The sequence below is a fragment of the Mauremys mutica genome, chromosome 17 (assembly GCF_020497125.1).
Source record: "Mauremys mutica isolate MM-2020 ecotype Southern chromosome 17, ASM2049712v1, whole genome shotgun sequence".
NCBI lineage: Eukaryota > Metazoa > Chordata > Testudines > Geoemydidae > Mauremys > Mauremys mutica.
Window position 1 is genome coordinate 8,647,423 of NC_059088.1, and position 19,685 is coordinate 8,667,107.

Below are 19,685 nucleotides of genomic sequence, written 5' to 3' on the forward strand. Positions count from 1 at the left end.
GGCGACAGCAAGATCACGCCACCCCGCAGGGCCCTGACCGGGTCGGGATTCCACACAGCGAGGGGCTTGGCTCCGTGTCCATTTCCTGACGCCCCTGCCGGTGCCAGCCAATCCCGCTGCTTGAACTGTCCTCCAGCATCTGCGCTGCCAGGACCTCCCTGAGTATTTCACTAATGAGCTGGTGAGAACTCTCTGCCCTGACGGGCCCTATCCTGGCTCCCAGCCCCCCCTGCTCTAACCACTAGCCCCCACTCCCCTCCCAGAGCTGGGTAGAGAACCCAGGAGTCCTGGCTCCCAGCCGCCCCCCGCAACCACTAGCCAATCTCACAACACTGACCCTTCCTTGACAGCCCAAATTCAGGGCAGCCGGCGCCTGTCCTGCATGTTTCTTAGTTTCAGGGGTCGATTCATGTCACCAGAGAGCAGCAAAAACACATAGATACGTGAGCGAGGTTCGTGAGGAGGTTTATTTAATTGCAGAGTTTAAAGCTGTCCGGCTGCAAGGCAGAGAGGCATCCTGCACCCAAGCCAGCTCCCATCCCTCGGCCCGGGGCTGGGGAGGTACCCAGGGCAGAAGGCTGCCTCAGCTCCAGGTGCGGTTGTCTGGTGGCCACCTCACGTGGGTCCTGCCCCACAGATCAGGCAAAGAGCCCCATCCATCCTGGTATCCCTCTCCAACAAGTCCCCTGCATCTTGAGGTAGCACGTCTCCCACAGTGACGGTCCCTGCAGGGCCCTGTGGGGTGAGATATTCCTCCCTGACCCGGCCAGCGTGGGGGTTGGGAGCCCCCGGCGCTGCAGTCAGAACCACTCAATGCTTTGCTGGATGCTCCTAAGCTGCTCGCCGGCGGAGCGTCCTGTGGCGGGGGGTTCCGCGGGTGAACAGGGCGCTGGGGTGCAGGGGTGAGCGGGACGCTGGGGGCCCCTCAGAACATCCGCCGGACGAGGCTGCTGACGACTCCGGTGGCCTTGCCAGCGAAGCCAGGTAGCACGAAGGGGGCCACGTCGGCCAGAACGTCCAATGCCGATTGGATCCACGACGGCTTCTGGATCTCCTCGCTCTGCTGCTGCAGGCGCCGGATCTCGCTCTCCAAGCGTCTGGCGTCCTCCTGGAACCCCTCCCTCAGCAGGGCCTCCTGCTCCTGGGGGGCACGACAGTGTGAGGGGGATCCCCATCCCCGCCCCATGGGACAGTCTCTGCCCCATGGGCGGCGAAACCAGTCAGCTCTGTGTCCTTGGGGAACCAGGGTGCTGTATCCCACCTGTCTGACTCATGAAGGACCCCCCTCCCCCCCAGCCTCTGCTTGAACCAAAACCCACCAGAGAAAGGCCTTGCAGAGAGCAGTGACGGGGGGGTGGGAGACACACCTGGACCCCGGGGACAAGGGGACGGGATTAAGGGACCTCCCCAGCCTGATCTGCATCGAAGATGGGACAAGGAGGCATCTCCCTTAGCTACACCCTGGAGAACAGAGACTCCCAGGCAGGAACCGCACTGAACTCTGGGAGCAGAGAGGCAGGGAAGCAGTGCATGATGGGGGATTCTGCGCCAGACGTCAATGAACCCGCCTGCACCCCCCAGCCCAGCAGTTATCAGACCAGGTCTAGGCATAAATCCTTTATTGGGATCCAAACTAGTGAGGCTGCTTAATTGCACTGTGAGCTCCCTGGCAGGCCCATGGCCCATGGCCAGGAATGAGCAGCTGCCACCTCCAGCCTAAAGAACATCCTGGAGTCATCATTGTACTCATCAGAAAATGGATTGTTCTCCCCTGAACCAGTGTATTTTCCCTACAAAAAACTCCTACCCACACTCCAGGAAGGGCTCTGATGCCTGGACCCAGACTCTGCATCAGTTCCACTGGGGTTTCATCTTCTGCTGGGGGCTCGGCCTGGCTCCCGCACTCAGGACCCTGCGCTACCGCCAGCGCCTGGGAACTTCGAGTGGCTCAAGCTTCAGGGGGCGGTGAGACCCCAGCGCTCTCGCTCTCTGTTTTCCTTTCTACCTCAGTGTAACCTTCTAACCCGGATTTGTCTGACCACGTAGAGTTTTTTATATATGACTTTTGTAACCTTTAATACTCTGATTGTTAGGTTGGTTTAGGCTCCTTGTGCAGTTATCACCAGTATTCAATCCATACCTGGTCTGGTTAAGCTGGGTGCTTCCCTCTCGCTCTCTCTGAACTTTACCCTTCGGTGTTTGTAGCTTCCCCCAGTCACTCTGCAGCAACGCTGCTCTTACCTGAGCTAACGCTCCCTGCAGCGCCCAGAACCCTGGGGGGTTTGCTCAGCAAGGGGGTTACGGCCAGTGCAATTGTGACGTGGAAGTGGGGCCAGGGACGTGCTGAACCTGGGGCACACGAGGGTGGCTTGACCCAGACTACTGAGTCCCGGAGCATATAAGGGGTCAGCTTGGGAGGGCTGATTGACCCGGTCCGCTCAGACTGCGTGTGCGCGCGTGTGCGTGCGTGAGTGCACGTGTGTGCACGTGCATGTGTGTGTGCGTGTGCTTTTTCATCCGGTTCTGGGGCTGGAGGACCAGCCAGAAGAGTAACTCTAATAAATGGGGGTATCCCAAAGTAACGGGGAAATCTGCTAACGGGGGTGGGCTGGGGATGGGGGCTGTGCCCATCCTGTCCCCCCAGTGCCAAGCACCCACGGCCCCCCCCCCCCCGTACCTTGAGTTTCTGATCCATAATCTTGCCCTGCTCCTCCAGCAGCTTCTTCCTCTCGTCCTCCAGCTGCTCCTTCAGCTGCCGCAGGTTCTCCTGGTAGCTGCGTTCCTGGTCCTCCAGCTTCTGCTGCAGCTCAGCCTCCTTCTGCTTCAGGACCTGCTGCTCCCGCTCGGCCGCCTCGGCCCGGGCTCGCTGGGCTGGCATGGGGAGAGAGCTGGGTCAGCACGGGGAGTGACTCTGCCCGCCAGGCTGCAGCCCAGGCACCCTCTCCCCTGCCCCAGCGGTGCGACATCCCTCCGGTGGTACCTGCCATCTCCTTCTCCTTCTCCGTCAGGGCCTCGTCCGTCTGCAGGATGGACTGGGCCACGGCCTCCTTGGCCTGGAGGAACTCCTGCAGCACCTCCTCGGCCTGGGGGTGGAGAGAGGGAGCCACCGGGTCAGGGGGGTTTGTCACGCGGGGCCGGATCCGGGTCGGGACTCAGGATCACAGCACCGGAGGGGAACTGGCTGGCGAGGCAGGCGGGGGCTGGGAGACAGGATCTTTCCCCTCTAGGAGTTGCTGCCCGTGATCCAGTCCCAGGGCAGGGGACTGGCTGGCTCAGGGGGGGTTGGAATGGGGGCCTGGGGCCTTTCCCCTCCAGGGGGCACCAGCTCCAGACTCAGCATTCGGTTCCCACTCGACACCCTCGGCGCCGGCTCCGGATGAGCTGGGGGCTGAACCCGGTTTGTAACAGGACAAACGGCCTCATCACCCAGGCACTATCCGGCCCCCCCACAGCAGAGCGGCCGAGGGTGGAGGGGCCGCGGGAACCTGGCCCCACAGAGGAAGCTGGCAGCGGGCAGGGCTGTGTGGGGGTGGGGGGGTAGACGCCGTCTGATGCTGCCCCTGAGGCTGCAGAACGAGGACACGCACAGACAGAGCCGGGCTCCAGCCCTCTCCTACCTTCACCCCCTTCCCCGGCACCTGCCAGTATCTCTCCACCACATGCCACTGGTCGTCCAGGAAGCGCTGGTGGCCCCCGGGCACCAAATAGACCCCCTGGCCGATCCGGTCCTCCAGCTCGTCCGACAGCTCCAGCAGGGCGGCCGTGCAGCGGTCCGAGGACGCCAGCTCATTGCGCTGGCAGAGCTCCTGCTTCTGCTCCTCCAGGCGGCGCTGCCAGGTTGGGCACAGACAGGGCGGGCGTGAGCCGGGGTGGGGGGTTACAGACGGAGCGGGCGTGAGCCGGGGGGGTGCAGACGGGGCGGGCGTGAGCCGGGGGATTACAGACGGGGCGGGCGTGAGCCGGGGGGGGTGCAGACGGGGCGGGCGTGAGCCGGGGGGGTGCAGACGGGGCGGGCGTGAGCCGGGGGGGTGCAGACGGGGCGGGCGTGAGCCGGGGGGGGGGTTACAGACGGGGCAGGGAATGAGCCAGGAGAGGGCCCAAATGGGGCAGGGATGTGAGCCGACCCACATGCACCTGGGGCTGGAGATTGGGCCGGGTCCCCTTGGCCTGGCATTTTGGTCTCCAGCTCAGCAGGGGCCAGGGCTGGGAGATACCCAGGGAAGGGGTTGGGGAGCCCCCCACCCCATCCCGCAGGGGGGCAGCTGTCCCATAACCCTGGGGCCGCGCGAGGGGCCGTACCATGAGCTCCCCTTGGAAGCGGCGCTCGTCGTCCTTGAAGGCGCGCGCCATGAACACCCGCAGCGCCTCCCGCTCGCACTGGGCGTGCAGCTCCAGCAGCTCCTGCATGCTCTCCGTGGGCAGCGCCGCCCGCCGCCCCAGCTGCTCCTCGTAGGCAGCCACGGCCTCCCCCACCGCCGCCGAGTTCTCGATCTGCGCCAGGGCCAGCACCGCGCTCTCCATGCAGGGCACCGCCCCGCTGCGGATGGCGTCCACGTAGGTCACCGCCAGGTTCCCCAGCACTGCCGGAGGGGCAGGGTCAGCGCCAGGTTCCCCAGCGCGGCCGGAGGGGCAGGGTCAGCGCCAGGGGGCCCAGCACGGCCGGAGGGGCAGGGGCAGCGCCAGGGGGCCCAGCGTGGCCGGAGGGGGGCAGGGTCCGCGCCGGGGGGCCCCGCAGGGCCGGAGGGGGGCAGGGTCCGCGCCGGGGGGCCCCGCAGGGCCGGAGGGGGGCAGGGTCCGCGCCGGGGGGCCCCGCAGGGCCGGAGGGGGGCAGGGTCCGCGCCGGGGGGCCCCGCAGGGCCGGAGGGGGGCAGGGTCCGCGCCGGGGGGCCCAGCCCCTCCCCACAGCTTCCAGGACCCTGGCTGCTCCCTGCCTGTCCCTGCATCCCTTGAACCGCCCTCTGCCTGCAGGCAGCTGCCAAGCCTGGGACATGCCCCCTCCCAAATGCCCCCCACCCCTCTGAGCAATTGGTGCCTCATCTCTTGTTGGGATGCGCCTGGCTTCAGCCTCCCCACCCCACCCCAGGGCCCTGCTCTGCCGTTCTCTGCAGCCCAAACGGCCCCTTGGGACCCAGGCGTCCCTCCCCGGGGAGACGGGCCCACTCCGCTAGCCAGGCCTCTCCCCAGCTCCCCTGGGATCCACTGACCAGATCTGCTCCGTTGGGCTCCCCCAACCTGGCCCGTTTCTGCGGCTTTGTTCCACCCCTCGACAATTTTCCAGCGGCCCTTCTAACCGCGCACCCCAGAGCTGGGCGCAGGCTGCAGCGCTGGCCACAGGGGACCCCTCCCAGCTCGGTTCACCCGCCCAGCACCCCACGAGCCCCGTTTGCCCCAGTGTCCCCCGGCCCAAGGGCTCCCGACACTCACTGGCCCCGGTCACCACGTGGCCGCCTGGGATGGTCTTGGGCTTTGACGTCTCCCAGACGTGGTGGCAGAACCGGGCCACCTGCTCCCGGAACTCGGGCTCCAGCTCGGCCTCCCGCAGCTCCTCCAGCCGGGGCAGGTCCCTCCTGCCGGCCGGCTGGACGAAGACGAAGCATTTCCGGGCCGGGAAGAACTGGCGGATGCACTCGCGGGGCAGGTTGTAGAGCTGGGCTCGCTGGCTGCTGCCTGGGGAGGAGACGGGAGCTGGGCAGCAGCCCTGTGCCGACATGCGGCTGCTTCTGGGGGGCAGCACGGCGGCTGTTGGACCGATTCCCCTGGGGGAAGAGACCCCGATATCCACAGGGGATTGAGGGGAGCCAGGGAACCACCCAAGCTGGAACGTGTCCGGGACAGCAAACACCCCAACTCCCAGGGACCAGTAACCCCCGCGAGGTGTCAACGGCTGGGGTCTCTGTCTCGAGCAAAAGTCACCCCCTCTGCAAGCACAGCGCCCCCTAGTGCCACCCTGGGGCCAACCCTGACAGCCAGGGGAGAGCCCCCCCCCCCGACACCCCCTGCATCCCAGTGCCCCTTAGAGCTGCACTGGGGCCAGCACCGCTCCCCTACCTGGCTTTAGTTTCAGGGCGTTCTCCAGGTACTCGTCCTCGGTGATCTCCCGCCCGTCCAGCTCCAGCTGCAGCGTGAAATCCCGCACGGCCCACACGAAGGCCGGGAAGAACCGCACGAACTCGGCCGAATCCTCCCCCTCCTGCCGGCCGCCCTCGCCTGCCGCCTTCACCTTGATGCGCTCCGTCAGCTCCGTCACGTAGCTGGGGGCCGGCTAAGGAACCGGAGATGCGGTGCCTCAGAGCCCCCCCACCCACCTGCAACGGGGGCTCAGAATGGACCAGGGGAAGGGAAGGATATTCCATCACAACCCTCAGAAGCAGGGATCGAACCCACCACTCCCAGGGTCCAGAGCAGCCCCCTGCAGCACTGGAGCTGAAGCTGTGACTCTGCCAGCTGGTGGCAGTAGTGGGTTGTTACCCACCATGCAGAGCGGCCACTAGAGGGGGCCATGGTGCACACCCTGCGCCGTGGCTCACAATTTTGCTGGGGGTGATGAATTTGGATGGAACCGCGGGACCCTTCTCCGGGGAGATGGGGCCCCCCAAGCCCCCAGACTCGGCCCCCAGCCCCCAGGCAAGGATACTGCAGCTGGTCCATGGCCTGCTGGTTGATGGTGCCCAGGCTGTTACAGACCAGGGTGCTGCTGAGCAGCACGGCCAGCGCGAAGATCCACGTGTCGTTCTTCCCGTCACCCTGGAACGACACCCACCGTCACCATCCCAAGCGCGTCCCAGCCGCAGAGCTCACAGCCCCATGGCACAGATGGGGAAACTGAGGCATGGGGGAGGGATGGCCAGTAGAACAGCCCCCAGCTCTCTGGAGTCCCAGTCAAGGCCACAATGAATTCCCATTCTTGGAGCCAGCAGAGTCACTATTTGGGGTTGACGTATTCCCCTCCCCTCCCCTTTTAAATCTCCAGCTCCCGGAGGCCCGGGATGGGACGGAAGCTCCCATTGCCCTTATGTTATTGAAGTAAGTTTCTAACCCACGTGGCTCCATTTAAACTTTGGGAAGGCGACAACCTCCCGCCCGCCCCTGCCTCACGGGGTCCAGCTGCTCTCATGCATTTTTCTGGTCTCAACATTTTTTTTTTTATCCCTGGTGGCTGGCGATGCCGGCTCTTCCCTCCACCTACAGCTGAGCGATGCCAACATATGGGCAAGGCTGCGGGATCCTTCTCAAAGGATCCATCTTATCGGCCGTGTCTGAGCCCCTCTCCAGAGCGAATGTATTTATTGTCACACCCCCTCTGGCAGGTGGGGTGGGGAAACTGAGTCCAAGCTCACACAGGGGGTCTGTGGAGCAGAGATTTGAAGCTGGGTCCCCCAATTCCCAGGCCTGCCTTCCACCACTAGCGTGGGGCACGAAATTGTCACCGAAGAACATTGAATTGTTGATCCCAAAATCACTGGTGAAACAGGGTCGGTTAAGGTGAATTTCCCGACTTGAAAAATTATTAGGGAAAAAGTTTCAGAATTGCGGAAACAGCCCAACTGGCCGTTTGTCTAACCGGAAACTTGCTGTTTTTCAAGGCAAAGCGATGTCTCGTTGCCAAGGTTTTTGTAAATTTAGACCCAGTTAAGAAAGAAAATAAAAAGGCGGAAAATCAAAATGAAATAGTTGAAAACGACCCAAGTTTTTTGCGTGACCCGGACCCAGGGCACATTTCTGATTTTCAGGCCCTGGCACTTTCCCCCCATTTTGACTTTTCATCATGATTTGGGATGGGAAATGTTTTCGATATCTCAACAGTTCTCCCCGGGCAGAACAAACGTTTCCAGGCACGCCCCTGAGCCTCCCATCCCAGCCCCACCACCGCGTCCCCAGCCCTCCCGGCGTTGGCACTGCCCCCCTCAGAGGGCATCACCCCACATCAGAGAGCCCCTCCTTCCCCTACATGGGGCTCACTGAGTCTGGCCCTTAGCAGCGGGAGCTCCTTAAATACCCCATCCTCTTTCCCAGCATGCCTTGCCCTGAACTACAACTCCCAGCAGCCCCTGGGAACTGCAAGGGGCGCTCCCTCCTGCAACGCTAATTGGCTGATTCTCACACACTGCCCCCCCCCCCCCCACTCACCTTCTCCACGTCGCCCAGCCCCTCGGTGTCCAGCAGCACCAGGGTGTGGCCGGCCCAGCGGGGGTGGGGGTGGGGCAGGCACCACATCCAGATGCCCTTGGTGTGCGACTGGATGGTGGAGCCCAGCGAGAACCCTGGGGAGAGAGGAGAGGAGCTGGGACAGACGCAGAGCGAGGGGACCCAGGAGTCCTGCCCCCCGACCATTAGACCCCACTCCCCTCCCTGCCACAGGGAGAGAACCCAGGAGTCCTGCCCCCCTCCCGACCACTAGGCCCCACTCTCCTCCCAGCGCCAGGTAGAGAACCCAGGAGTCCTGGCTCCCAGCCTCCCCTGCTCTAACCATGAGACCCCACTCCCCTCCCAGAGCCGGGGAGAGAACCCAGGAGTCCTGCCCCCCCCCCGACTACTAGACCCCACTCCCCTCCCAGCACCAGGGAGAGAACCCAGGAGTCCTGGCACCCGGGGGCTGGGCTCACGTCTCTCACCCGTTCTCTTGCTGGCCAGTCGGTTCATGAGGTAGGACTTGCCGGTGCGGTACAGCCCGGCGATGGCCACCACCACCACGGGCTGGGAGATGTCCGCCAGCACCTGCAGCGCCTCCTGCTGCACCCGCAACTCCCCCGCTGGGCTGTTCTCGACCAGGCAGATGGGGGCCGGCATGGGGATCTCCATCGCGCTGGGGGTGCGGCCTGCGAGACACAGAGCGGGGAGGGTCAGAGCGGGGGGGGGGGAAATGAGACACAGAGCCGGGCCCCCCAATCTGCAGGAGACCCTTCCACCCACCCCTGTGCAGCGTACAGACCCCAGCGTCGCCCGCTGCAGCTCACCCCGGGGCAGACAAGCCCTGGCGCTCCTGGGTATCGCTGCAGACCCCCAGCCGGTGCCCCTTGAATCACACCTGCCAGGGCTGCTGCTGGACAGGCAGGATGGTGCAGTGGTTAGAGCGCGAGCCTGGGAGCTGGGGTCACGTCCGAGCTCCCCCACAGACTCCCCGACACTTGGGCCAGGCTTTGGAAGGTGTTTCGTCATTGCTGCACTCAGCATTGCAAGGCCTGGCCGTCCCCCGTCTCAGCTGCTCTGTGCCTCGGTTTCCCCATCTGTGCAATGGGGATAACAGCGCCGCCCTGCCCCCTGGGGGTGAGGGTCAATACATGAGGCTGCGGCGATGGGGCCCCTAGAAGGACCATAGACAGGGCAGCCACAGCCCATGGGATGGAGCCATGGGGCACGCGGAGGCCTCTTGCCTCGATTACAGCCCGTCTCTGAGCTCTCTCCGGCTGCCCGGAAGCCGCGGGCTGAGCTGAGGTTGATTTTTTGTACATTTTGTTTTATAGAAGAATCTCGCCACGTTTGCAAACTTCGGTTCCAAATGAACCATTCGACCCCAAACTGCCCCCGCTCCCTTTTCCACGGCATTTCTAGGCAGATTTTCACCCTTTCTGGCCCTGTGGTTTTAACACAACCCAGCTCCGTGTGGACACAAACCGGCCTTTCAAAACGAAACGCGGCCGCCGCTTCCCCTTCGCTTTTCTTCCAGCCGAAAATCGTCGGTGACCCCGGGACCCTGCAGCCCGTGTCCTCACCGCGATGTTATGATGACAGGGTTATGGCATAATCCTGATGCGTTTTCCACAAGTCCTGTGAGGCGTCATTGGACAAGTGATGTTTGCTGAAGAGGATTAGCCTAGGTGTGTATTTATAACTTGGTAACTGAAGTTATAAATATCGACTGTGTAGCTGTACAGCAACGGTGCTCACACCTGGGGAACGCCCCCTGGGCAAGATGGCGGGTGGGGACGGGCCTATTCAGGGCCATTAGGAAACGACACTGAGCATTAGGAGAAGCTTATCTCCCACCTGGGGGGCCTTCCTGAGAACCCCCCCCCCCCCAGCCTGCGAGTGACCTGCAATGGCTCTACAGCGACATGTGATGAGACCACATGACTCCGGACTCCATCTTGGGGTGTCAGTATTTTCCCACAACCCAGGCTGGGACCCAAGCTTGGGAACAAAGGTTCCCGCCAGGCGCTAGCGCTGGGTAAGGCCGGGGAGTGACGCCATCTGGGTCCTTCACTCCCCACCCAAAGAGACTCCTGGAAACACCCGAGGAACAAAGCCTGACGGGGGGAGGTGCTGGACCCAGGCTAAGGGATTTCTGGCCTGGGTATGGAACACCTGGGGGCAGCTTTCCCCTTACGAATCTGCCGCCCACCTGCACCATCCATCAGGGTGAGAATCTGCTAGTTCATATCCTGCCTTTCTAGTATCTTAAACTTAGTTTGCAGTTTTGTCTATTTGCTAGGTAGATTCATAGACTCTAGGACTGGAAGGGACCTCGAGAGGTCATCGAGTCCAGTCCCCTGCCCTCATGGCAGGACCAAATACTGTCTCGACCAGGGGTCGGTAACCTTTCAGAAGTGCTGTGCCGAGTCTTCATTTATTCACTCTAATGTCAGGTTTCACGTGCCAGTCATACATTTTAACGTTTTTAGAAGCTCTCTTTCTATAAGTCTATAATATATTAACTAAACTAGTGTTGCATGTAAAGTAAATAAGGTTTTTAAAATGTTTAAGGAGCTTCATTTAATATTAAATTAAAATGCACAGCCCCCTGGACCGGTGGCCAGGACCCGGGCAGTGTGAGTGCCACTGAAAATCAGCTTGTGTGCCGCCTTCGGTGCCCGTGCCATAGGTTGCCGACCCCTGGACTAGACCATCCCGGATAGACATTTCTCTAACCTGCTCTTAAATATCTCCAGAGATGGAGATGCCACAACCTCCCTGGGCAGTTTATTCCAGTGTTTAACCACCCTGACAGTTAGGAACTTTTTCCTAATGTCCAACCTAACCCTCCCCCGCTGCAGTTTAAGCCCATTGCTTCTTGTTCTATCCTTAGAGGCTAAGGTGAACAAGTTTTCTCCCTCCTCCTGATGACACCCTTTTAGATACCTGAAAACTGCTCTCATGTCCCCTCTCAGTCTTCTCTTTTCCAAACGAAACAAACCCAATTCTTTCAGCCTCCTTTGTAGGTCATGTTCTCAAGACCTTTAATCATTCCTGTTGCTCTGCTTTGGTCTGTTTGCTATCCCTTGTCATCACTTAAAATCTATCATTTGTAGTTAAACATATGTTATGTTTTAATCCAAACCCGTGAGCTCTGCCTGCGGTGCTGGGGGAAGATCTCGGCTCGGTTCGCACAAGTGCGCGTTGTTCTCCTCACATTGAGGGAGAGGCGGACGGGGAGTTAAACCCACACACTGGCCAGCTTTGACCAGGGCAGGAGGGCGCTGCTCTGGGGCTCAGGCTGGGAGGCTGGGGGTCAGGGAGCCTGCGGGTAACTGCAGCTGGGTGTGCCCCGACCCGGGTGGTGCTGGTGGAAGTGCAGCTGGAGAGTTTTGCAGCTGGTTGCAGCAGCACAGGGTGAGAGGGAGCCCAGGCTGGTGGGTCAGGGGGCTCTGTGGTACCCCACTTCCAGGGGGAACCCATCACAACCCCAGTGGCAGAGGAAGGGCTATGGGGTAAGGGGTAGAGTTATGGGGTTAGGGCTATGGGGTGGGGGATAGAGTTATGGGGTGGGGGTAGTTATGGTAAGGGCTATGGGGTGGGGGCAGTTATGGGGTGGGGTAGTTATGGGGTTAGGGCTATGGGGTGGGGGTAGTTATGGGGTTAGGGCTATGGGGTGGGGGATAGAGTTATGAAGTAGGGCTATGGGGTGGGAGTAGTTATGGGGTTAGGGCTATGGGGTGGGGGATAGAGTTATGAAGTAGGGCTATGGGGTGGGGGTAGTTATGGGGTTAGGGCTATGGGGTGGGGGTAGTTATGGGGTGGGGGTAGTTATGGGGTTAGGGCTATGGGGTGGGGGATAGAGTTATGGGGTGGGGTAGTTATGGTAAGGGCTATGGGGTGGGGGTAGTTATGGGGTGGGGTAGTTATGGGGTTAGGGCTATGGGGTGGGGGTAGTTATGGGGTTAGGGCTATGGGGTGGGGGATAGAGATATGGGGTGGGGGGAAGGGAAGGGGGCTCGGTGAGTGTCAGGGATTAGGGTTGAGGTCTTAGGGCCGGGGCAGACCCTGCTCTCCACCCCTCCCCCGGTGCCGGCCCCCCCAGCCGGGATCACCCTTGGCCCCAGCCCCCCATTAGCAGCCGCTCCCCTCGCTCTCGGCTCCACACCCAGGGGATGCCCAGCGCCCCGACCCCAGTCGCTCTGAGCCCGGGGCGGGGGGAGCACCCGGGACCCACCTGCCCAGGGTCAGGGCGCCCGGCCGGCTCGGTGTCCGCTTGGTTTCCCTCCTGCGCCACGTGTCTGCCCGGCCGGCTCGGAGCTGCGCTTTTCCCGCACCTGGTCCAGAAAACAGGGGATGAGTCAGGTGGAAACTGAAAGTGGAGGCTGGCGCTGGTTTAACTGCTTCACAGTCAGGGACCCTGTGATCCAGTCTGACCCCCTGCACGGCGCAGCCCCCAGCCCCTCGCCCAGCCCCGACCTCGGGCCGAGTCGCTGCCAGCCCCGAATCGTGGGTTACAGACTCCAAGTGAGAGACTCCACCACGGACACGAGTTCAACCTGCAAGTGCCCTGGGCCTCCTGCCGCAGAGGAAGGCAACTCCCCCGCCCAGGCCCCACTGGGTTTCCCGGAATCAGCCCCGGGCTGTGAAAGGCTCCGGCTGCTTTCGGTTTCCACCTGCCTGAGGCGTTCAGGGACTGGAGCTGCCAGACCCGGCTCGTCCCCTGGACCCGGGATGGGTCGGTACCGTGGACAGTTCTCTGATAGATGTGGTGTCTGGGGAGGTGGGAGGTGAGTGGGGATAGATAGAGAGAGAGAGAGGTGGGGTCTGGGGATAGACAGACAGACGGAGTCGGTGTTGGGGACAGACAGACAGACACACACACAGCGGCTGTGGACAGGGTTAGCTATGTGGATGGTCGCCCACCAGCCAGCGCACATTGGTCGCAGGTTGGACAGACCCCTGTCCCGGCCGTTCTCGGTTCCTGGCCCTGCCTCCGCGCCAGGGGCTGCACGTGACGAGCCCGTGAGGTCCCTTCCAGCCCCACGTTCCCGTGGCTTGATAACAGACTCACGCAAGCCACTGGGAGCAGGGGGATTTCCCGGCCGGCCCGGGGGGGAGGAGAAGCAGAAGGTCTCACCCGTTCTCCTGCCGGCCAGCTGGTTCAGGAGGTAGGACTTGCCGGTGCGGTACAGCCCGGCCACGGCCACCACCACCACGGGCTGATCCACGCCGCGCAGGGCCTCCAGCGCCTCCTCCGTCACCTCCAGCTCCCCGTCGGCCGGGTTGGCGACGAGGCACACGGGCTGCTCCATCGCCCACCTGCGGAACAGCAGGCGCAGAGCTGGAGCCGGGGGGAGAGTGGGGGGAGGGCGGCTCCGGCGTTTCCCTCCACCCCAAACCCCTGTTCTCAGGCCGCTCCGCAGGGGCCGCAGCCCCCAGCGTGAGAGTCACTGTCAGACACACAACCGCTGCCTCGCCACCCTGCCAAGAGCGCCGCCGCCGAGGGGAAACCAGGCCCTGCGAGGGGAAGTGACTCGCTGAAGGTTGGGTATGAAGTCAGTGGCACAGCAGGGAGAGAACCCAGGAGTCCTGACTCCCCACCCAGATCCCACTCCTCTCCTAAAGCAGGGATAGAACCCAGGAGTCCTGGCTCCCGCTTCCTCCCCCCAGAGCCCACTCCTCTCACAAAGCAGGGAGAGAACCCAGGAGTCCTGGCTCCCAGCCCCCCCTGCTACAACCACCAGCCCCCACTCCCCTCCCAGAGCTGGGGAGAGAACCCAGGAGTCCTGGCTCCCAGCCCCCCTGCTCTAACCCACCAGAACCTGCTCCCCTCCTAGGACAGGACTGGACCATTGCACCAGCCCTGCCTCCAGTGTACAGACCGGACTACTGCACCGCCATGCATTGCACCAGCGCTCCCCCAGTGTACGGACCAGATCATTGCACCACTGTGCATTGCACCAGCCCCACCCCCAGTGTACAGACCGGACTGTTGCACCCCCCCGTGCATTGCACCAGCCCCACCCCCAGTGTACGGACCAGACCATTGCACTCCACGTGCATTGCACCAGCTTCTCCTAGTTTGTGGGCCGGTCCTTTGCAGCCCCAGCGGTGCATTGCACGAGACTCCAGATCTAGACCATACCAATGGGAATAATGAAAACAGGGAGCATTATTCCCCCCATAGCAACAGCAAAAATGGCATTCTCCTTCGCACATGCGCAGAACCCTCCAAAGCCGCGAAGTTCATCCCTTCATCACTGCGCATGCGCAACGACTTGCGACCAGGGCGCAGACGTGAATGGGAGGCCCGCGCACGCGCAAAGATTCACGTCGGAGGCGCTGCCGGGGCCCCGCCCCCGCCTCGCTCCCACTGCGCCTGCGCAGCTCGGTCCTGCCGCGGCGGCCAGAGGGGACCGGGTCAGGCCCGGAGGAGCCGGTGAGCGGCGGGCGGCGCGGTGCATGGCGGGATAGGGCGGGTCTTCCGTCCCTCCCCGGGGCATAGCGCCCCGGTGCATTGTGGGGTCGGACCCCTCGACCCCCGGTCCATATAGCCCCAGCCCGGTGCATTGTGGGATGGGACCCCCTCCCCCTGGTCCATATAGCCCCAGCCCGGTGCATTGTGGGATGGTACCCCCTCCCCCTGGGCCATATAGCCCCAGCCCAGTGCATTGTGGGATGGTGCCCCTCCCCCTGGGCCATATAGCCCCAGCCCAGTGCATTGTGGGATGGAACCCCCTCCCCCTGGTCCATATAGCCACAGCCCGGTGCATTGTGGGATGGAGCCCCCTCCCCCCGGTCCATATAGCCCCAGCCTGGTGTATTGTGGGGTTGGACCCCTCTACCCCCCTGGGCCATATAGCCCCAGCCCGGTGCATTGTGGGATGGGACCCTCCTCCCCCCGGGCCATATAGCCCCAGCCCAGTGCATTGTGGGATGGGACCCTCCTCCCCCTGGTCCATATAGCCCCAGCACAGTGCATTTTGGGATGGATCCCCCTCCCCTTGGTCCATATAGTCCCAGCCCACTGTGGGAGTGTCCCCTGCCCCTTGGTCCATATAGCTCCAGGGCAAGGTAGGTTTGGAGCCTTACATTTCTCCTAATGTGTATAGCCCTGGTGCATTGTGGGATTGTGGCACCCTGGGGGGTTGGCTCCCCTGTGACAGAGCAGGGACCCATGAGCGAGGCTCTCGCCCCAGCCAGGCTGATCGCCGAGGGATGATGTCTGAAACACACAAGCACACGGACGTGGGGGGGAGCGAGGACGTGATCTTCGAGGAGGAGGATGGGACCTCGACCGGTGAGGGCAGGGCAAGGCAGTGACTGGTGGGGTGGCTTAGTGGGGAGGGGCACTGGGGGGTTGGGATTCCCCCTCTCCCTCCCCTCGGTCTTTTTAACATCAGGCCAGTGCATTGTGGGATTGGAATTTCTCCTTTCTCTGGTCTGTAAAATACGAGGCCTAGTGCATTATGGGCTTGGAATTCCCCATCTCCTGGTCAATATAATGCCAGTCTTAAAGCATGATGAGATTGGAATTCCCCCTTCCCACGATCCTGAGCTGCTGGGAGGCGGTGGCACACAGGAGACAGGCCCAGTGTGCTGCGATTGGACTAGATCTCATGCTAAACAGGGTCAGGCCTGCTCATGACTGGGATGGGAAATCTGCCGTTAAACCCAAGGCGATGCCGGATATGTCTCTGTGGGTGTTGGGCTTCAGTCCTTTGTTTTCGGTCCTAAATTACCGTGCTGTGTGGCGGTTAAACACCCACCGAGTCCCACCCCAGAAGGGCCGCATCTCAGCACTAGGTGAACTCAGTGCACTTTAATAGGCGTTTGTCTCCACCCCTTTCCCCAGCTCTCTTTTGATTGGTCCCTATGCTGGAAGGGGTGGAGCCCAGGGTTTGCTTGGTGTGTATAGCTCTCTGGTGCCGTTAACCATTTGTGCCCCCTGAGGCCGTGGGGAGAAAGGGGATTAGCTGCATCCTACCTGTGCATACTTTCGCGTGTGCCAGAACAAGGGGCACTGGGGGGCACTGGCAGAGCTGTGGGGAGCCCGGGGCTGTGGGTTGGAGTTGAGGGGCACCCCCAGTGGGTTGGGTGGGTGGGAAAAGGCCTCATCTCACCTGCAGTGGATGTTGCAGGCGTCTCCACGGTGCAGGAGGAAGAGGATGAATCAGAAGCAACCTCAGTGTCATCTGGAGAGAGCCGGCCATCCACGCCCTCTGCCAACGGGTACCCAGGTAGGTGGGCGGCTCTGCCTAGGGCTGGGCATCTCGCTCTGTGGAGCTGGGAGTCCGTCAGGATCCTGGATTCTCTGTGAGGGGAGTGGGGTCTGGTGGTTGGAGCAAGTGGAGCTGGGAGCCGGGACTCCTGGGTTCTCCTCCGACAGAGATTCAGCCGAGTATTGCTACTAGCCAGACCCCTGCCCGTGCAGTCAGCCCCTTCCCTGTGGTTGGGGGGGTGCTGGGGTGTGCGTGTTCTCGGGCTGCCCGAAGACTGTGGCCCCTGTGGGTCAGGGACAGTTTGCTGACACCCTCCAACCCCGTCTCTCTCTAGGTCCCAGGAGCAAGGAGCTGAGGTCGGCAGTATCGGAGCCCCAGCAGGAGGTGGTGGCTGAGGAGGGGGATGCCGGCCAGGGGCGCTTGGGCTCCCCGCAGGCCCCCAGCCCCGAGTGGCATGAATGCCCTGAGTGCGGGCGCGGCTTCGGCACCTCACGGGCCCTGAAGGTGCATCGCAGCTACCACGTGGGCCGGAAGCGGCCGCACACCTCCTCCTCCAAGCCGCCGCCGCCACCCCGGCAGGCCCCACCCTCTGCCGGGGACCCAGAGGGCCGCGACGCCAGGCCTGTGCCCCCCTCGCCCCGAGCTGGAGCCTTCCACTACATCTGCGCTGAATGTGGCCTGGGCTTCGCCTCGCCTGCCTCCCTGGAGGCTCACCGCTGTGAACATGGCTGGCGCCGCAGCCCCCCGGCCCCGCCCCGCAACAAGGGGCCCCCCGCCCCACCCCGCGAGGCCAATGGCGCCCGGGATGCTGAGGGAGCAGACGGACCTTACCACTGTACCGAGTGCCCGGGCGAGTTCGGCTTGGTAGCGGATCTGCATGAGCACTACATGCTGCATGCCCGAGGGGAGCTGTAGCCCCCTACCTTGCTGTGGGGCTGGGGGGTGGGGAAGGTGGGAGTGAGATGGATGGTGACAGTGGTGTGACGTGTGGGTTGGACGGCGGCGGTGGCAGTGGGTTCCACAGGCTGGGGGTTGGTGTGTGCGGTGGGATTTGTGGGTTGGATGGGGGCCGGATGGGGATCTGTGGGAGTATATGAGGGAGCCAGAATGATGGGTGAAGTGGGATCCACAGGTGAGGATTGGTGGCTGCAGTAGTGGGAGAGAGGACGGTGGATGCAGTGGGATCCGTGGGTTGGGTGATGTTCGCAGTGGTTTCTGCAGGCTGGGGCTTGGTGGCAGTGATGGGATCTGGAGTCCTGAGCCCCTGAGGCAGAAATGGGGGCCGGGGACCCCCCCTTTTATTCTAGTTGATTTGTAGATTCAAGTGACTCAGAACAGGGCCCCAGCCAGCCTGGCCCTATCTTTGCCTGCCCCCGAGCAGGGCCTGTTATCATCCCTCCCAACCTGCCCCCCAGACCTCAGAGAGGGGAGCCCCACTGGGGGCTCAGACCTGGCAATCTCCACTCACCCTTGGGGCTGCAAGACTGTGGAGCTGGAGGGGCCCAGCCCCCCTTTCCCCACTGCTGCCCTTGAAGGGGAGAAGGCCCCATCACTCATTTCCTGCCCCTCTGCCCCACGCAGATTAGGCCGGCAGCCACTAAGGTGCCCCTTCCACTAGGCCCGAGCGTGTTTGGAACCCAGCGCCCCCAGGGTTTCGAGTGGGGCAGATCCTGCCCACGCATCCTGTCTGCTTCGCCTTGGAGGGAGGGGGTTGTGGGCGGGCCAGCCAGCAGCAGAACCATGAATATTAACGAGCTCATTGAAATAGGTGGGGGTGGGGACCTTGTTTAATAATAAAAGTGATTCTGTATCTCTGCTCTACTCTGTCCCCTGCGCCGGTGTCTGCGGGTCTGGGTGGGTGGGGAAGTTGTGGGGACATCTGGCATCAGTGGCAGGGCTGGGGCAGGAGCTTGGGGGGGAGGGGACTGGCTCCCAGGATGATCGGGGCAAGGAGCCGGCCTGGGCCGTGATATCGTCATGGCGTCACCCTGCTGATGGGTGACCGCCACCTAGTTGGGTGAGGGCGGCGGGGATGCTGCTCATGGCCGTCCCCCTGCCAAGCTGGGTGTCAGGTGGGTGACGAGGTCGTGCAGGCCTGCGCTGCGGCGGTGGTGCCATGCCCGTGACAGCAGCAGCGTCGCGTGTTGCATTTTACTGGGCTGGAGGGGCCCGGGGCCCTTCCCAGCACGTGGCCTGGTGTCCTGCGGTTTCGGAGTGAAGACTTAACAGCTGTGGCGCCTGGTTTCACTGAGAACTACAACTCCCAGCATGCACCTCGCTGGGGTACTGTTCTAGGCTGAGAACTACAACTCCGAGCATGCACCTCGCTGGGTATTGTTCTAGGCTGAGAACTACAACTCCCAGCATGCACCTCACCGGGGTATTGTCCTAGGCTGAGAACTACAACTCCCAGCTTACCTAGCTTTTGCTCCGCCGCAAGAACTTCAACTCCCAGAATGCATCTGGGTCAGTCATTTCTCCACTAACTACAGTATGCATGTGGTCGGGGCTTTGTGCCTGAGAATGACAGCTGGGGGTGGGGTGGGGTGAGGAATACCTGCCCCAGGGGCTCCTGCTGCACCAGCTCGAGGTGCAAGACAGAGGGGCCAGAGAACGGGGCAGGCTCCTTTCCCCATCTGGGACCCCATAGGGTGTGTCCAATTCATCTCTCCCCTCCCCCTGCCCAATCCCAGGACTCCAGCCAGCCCCCCCTCTGCTGGACGAGCCCCTGGCCCAGGATCTGCCCCGGGAGACAGCGGCTGGGGGTGGCCCTGGGTGAGCCGCTTTGCGGGGGGGAGGCTGGATGGGACTGTGGGGCAAGACATGGGGCCAAGGCCACACATCTGGGGCAGAGCATCCAGCGACTGAGGCACCCACTGCTGCCCCTCGCAGCGTGTCACTGTTCCCCTGGCTGCCTGCCCCATGGCCAAGGCACCCTCTGGGCTGCCCCATATCCCCAAAGGGAGGAGGAGGAGGGACTGAGGGGGCTGGGGCCTAGGGCTTGTCGCTCTGTGGGGCTGAGTCAGGGCTATGGACCCAGTGCAAGGGCAGGGGCTGTGGGTGCAGCAGCGGGACCGGGTGCAGTGACCAAGCCATGAAACCCTCCCTCACGGTTACGGAGGGGCCCAGGGCCTGTCCACACAGTCTGGGAGCACCAGAGCCCTGGGGCTGCAGCTCCAGAGAGATGTGGGGTGGGAGAAGCTGGAGTCGCAGCCCAGAGGTCCCCCGGATTGGGGGGGACAGCAGAGGCAATGAGACCAAACCTGGGATTGGTACAAAGTCAAGAACGGAAAACAAACCACCCCGAGATTTTTCCTTTGGGGCTAAAGG

The 19,685-nt window shown here is 62.7% G+C and overlaps 2 protein-coding genes across 8 annotated transcripts; one reads left to right on the forward strand and one right to left on the reverse strand.

Moving 5' to 3' along the window:
* Positions 1 to 454: 454 nt before the first annotated feature.
* Positions 455 to 14,465, reverse strand: LOC123351581 (guanylate-binding protein 1-like). Of its 5 annotated transcripts, XM_044991021.1 has the most exons (13): positions 13,271 to 13,288; positions 12,368 to 12,467; positions 9,613 to 9,765; positions 8,613 to 8,816; positions 8,128 to 8,261; positions 6,635 to 6,744; positions 6,049 to 6,251; positions 5,425 to 5,667; positions 4,300 to 4,580; positions 3,618 to 3,830; positions 2,981 to 3,083; positions 2,678 to 2,871; positions 455 to 1,141 (listed from the first exon to the last, which is right to left on the reverse strand). In XM_044991021.1, exons 4-13 carry the CDS (start codon positions 8,797 to 8,799, stop codon positions 926 to 928), a joined length of 1,884 nt encoding a protein of 627 aa, XP_044846956.1. In that variant the 5' UTR covers positions 8,800 to 8,816; positions 9,613 to 9,765; positions 12,368 to 12,467; positions 13,271 to 13,288; the 3' UTR covers positions 455 to 925. The 5 variants fall into 5 exon arrangements, with proteins under 5 accessions (XP_044846956.1, XP_044846954.1, XP_044846955.1 ...); XM_044991019.1 differs by lacking the exons at positions 8,613 to 8,816; positions 9,613 to 9,765; positions 12,368 to 12,467 and adding an exon at positions 14,279 to 14,465 and having other exon boundaries at positions 13,271 to 13,452; XM_044991020.1 differs by lacking the exons at positions 8,613 to 8,816; positions 9,613 to 9,765; positions 12,368 to 12,467 and adding an exon at positions 14,173 to 14,394 and having other exon boundaries at positions 13,271 to 13,452.
* On the forward strand, positions 14,392 to 18,153 carry LOC123351583 (WAS/WASL-interacting protein family member 2-like). Of its 3 annotated transcripts, none has more exons than XM_044991025.1 (4): positions 14,392 to 14,572; positions 15,333 to 15,433; positions 16,275 to 16,373; positions 16,690 to 18,153. In XM_044991025.1, the coding sequence occupies exons 1-4, from the start codon at positions 14,400 to 14,402 to the stop codon at positions 17,268 to 17,270; spliced, it is 954 nt and encodes a 317-aa protein (XP_044846960.1). In that variant the 5' UTR covers positions 14,392 to 14,399; the 3' UTR covers positions 17,271 to 18,153. The 3 variants fall into 3 exon arrangements, with proteins under 3 accessions (XP_044846960.1, XP_044846962.1, XP_044846963.1); XM_044991027.1 differs by having other exon boundaries at positions 14,420 to 14,572; positions 15,337 to 15,433; XM_044991028.1 differs by lacking the exon at positions 14,392 to 14,572 and adding an exon at positions 15,139 to 15,207.
* The last annotated feature ends 1,532 nt before the right edge of the window (positions 18,154 to 19,685 follow it).

Bases quoted from the DNA above. Each gene is read 5' to 3' on its own strand.
- LOC123351583 (XM_044991025.1), top strand. From the start codon at position 14,400: ATGCGCAACGACTTGCGACCAGGGCGCAGACGTGAATGGGAGGCCCGC. The intron at 14,573-15,332 runs GTGAGCGGCGGG...CTCTCGCCCCAG, and splicing joins GGTCAGGCCCGGAGGAGCCG to CCAGGCTGATCGCCGAGGGA. The intron at 16,374-16,689 runs GTAGGTGGGCGG...GTCTCTCTCTAG, and splicing joins CTCTGCCAACGGGTACCCAG to GTCCCAGGAGCAAGGAGCTG.
- LOC123351581 (XM_044991019.1), bottom strand. From the start codon at position 14,352: ATGTGCGAAGGAGAATGCCATTTTTGCTGTTGCTATGGGGGGAATAAT. The intron at 8,262-13,270 runs GTGAGACCTTCT...CTCTCTCCCCAG, and splicing joins GCTGGCCGGCAGGAGAACGG to GGTTCTCGCTGGGCTCCACC. The intron at 1,142-2,677 runs GTACGGGGGGGG...CGTGCCCCCCAG, and splicing joins TTATGGATCAGAAACTCAAG to GAGCAGGAGGCCCTGCTGAG.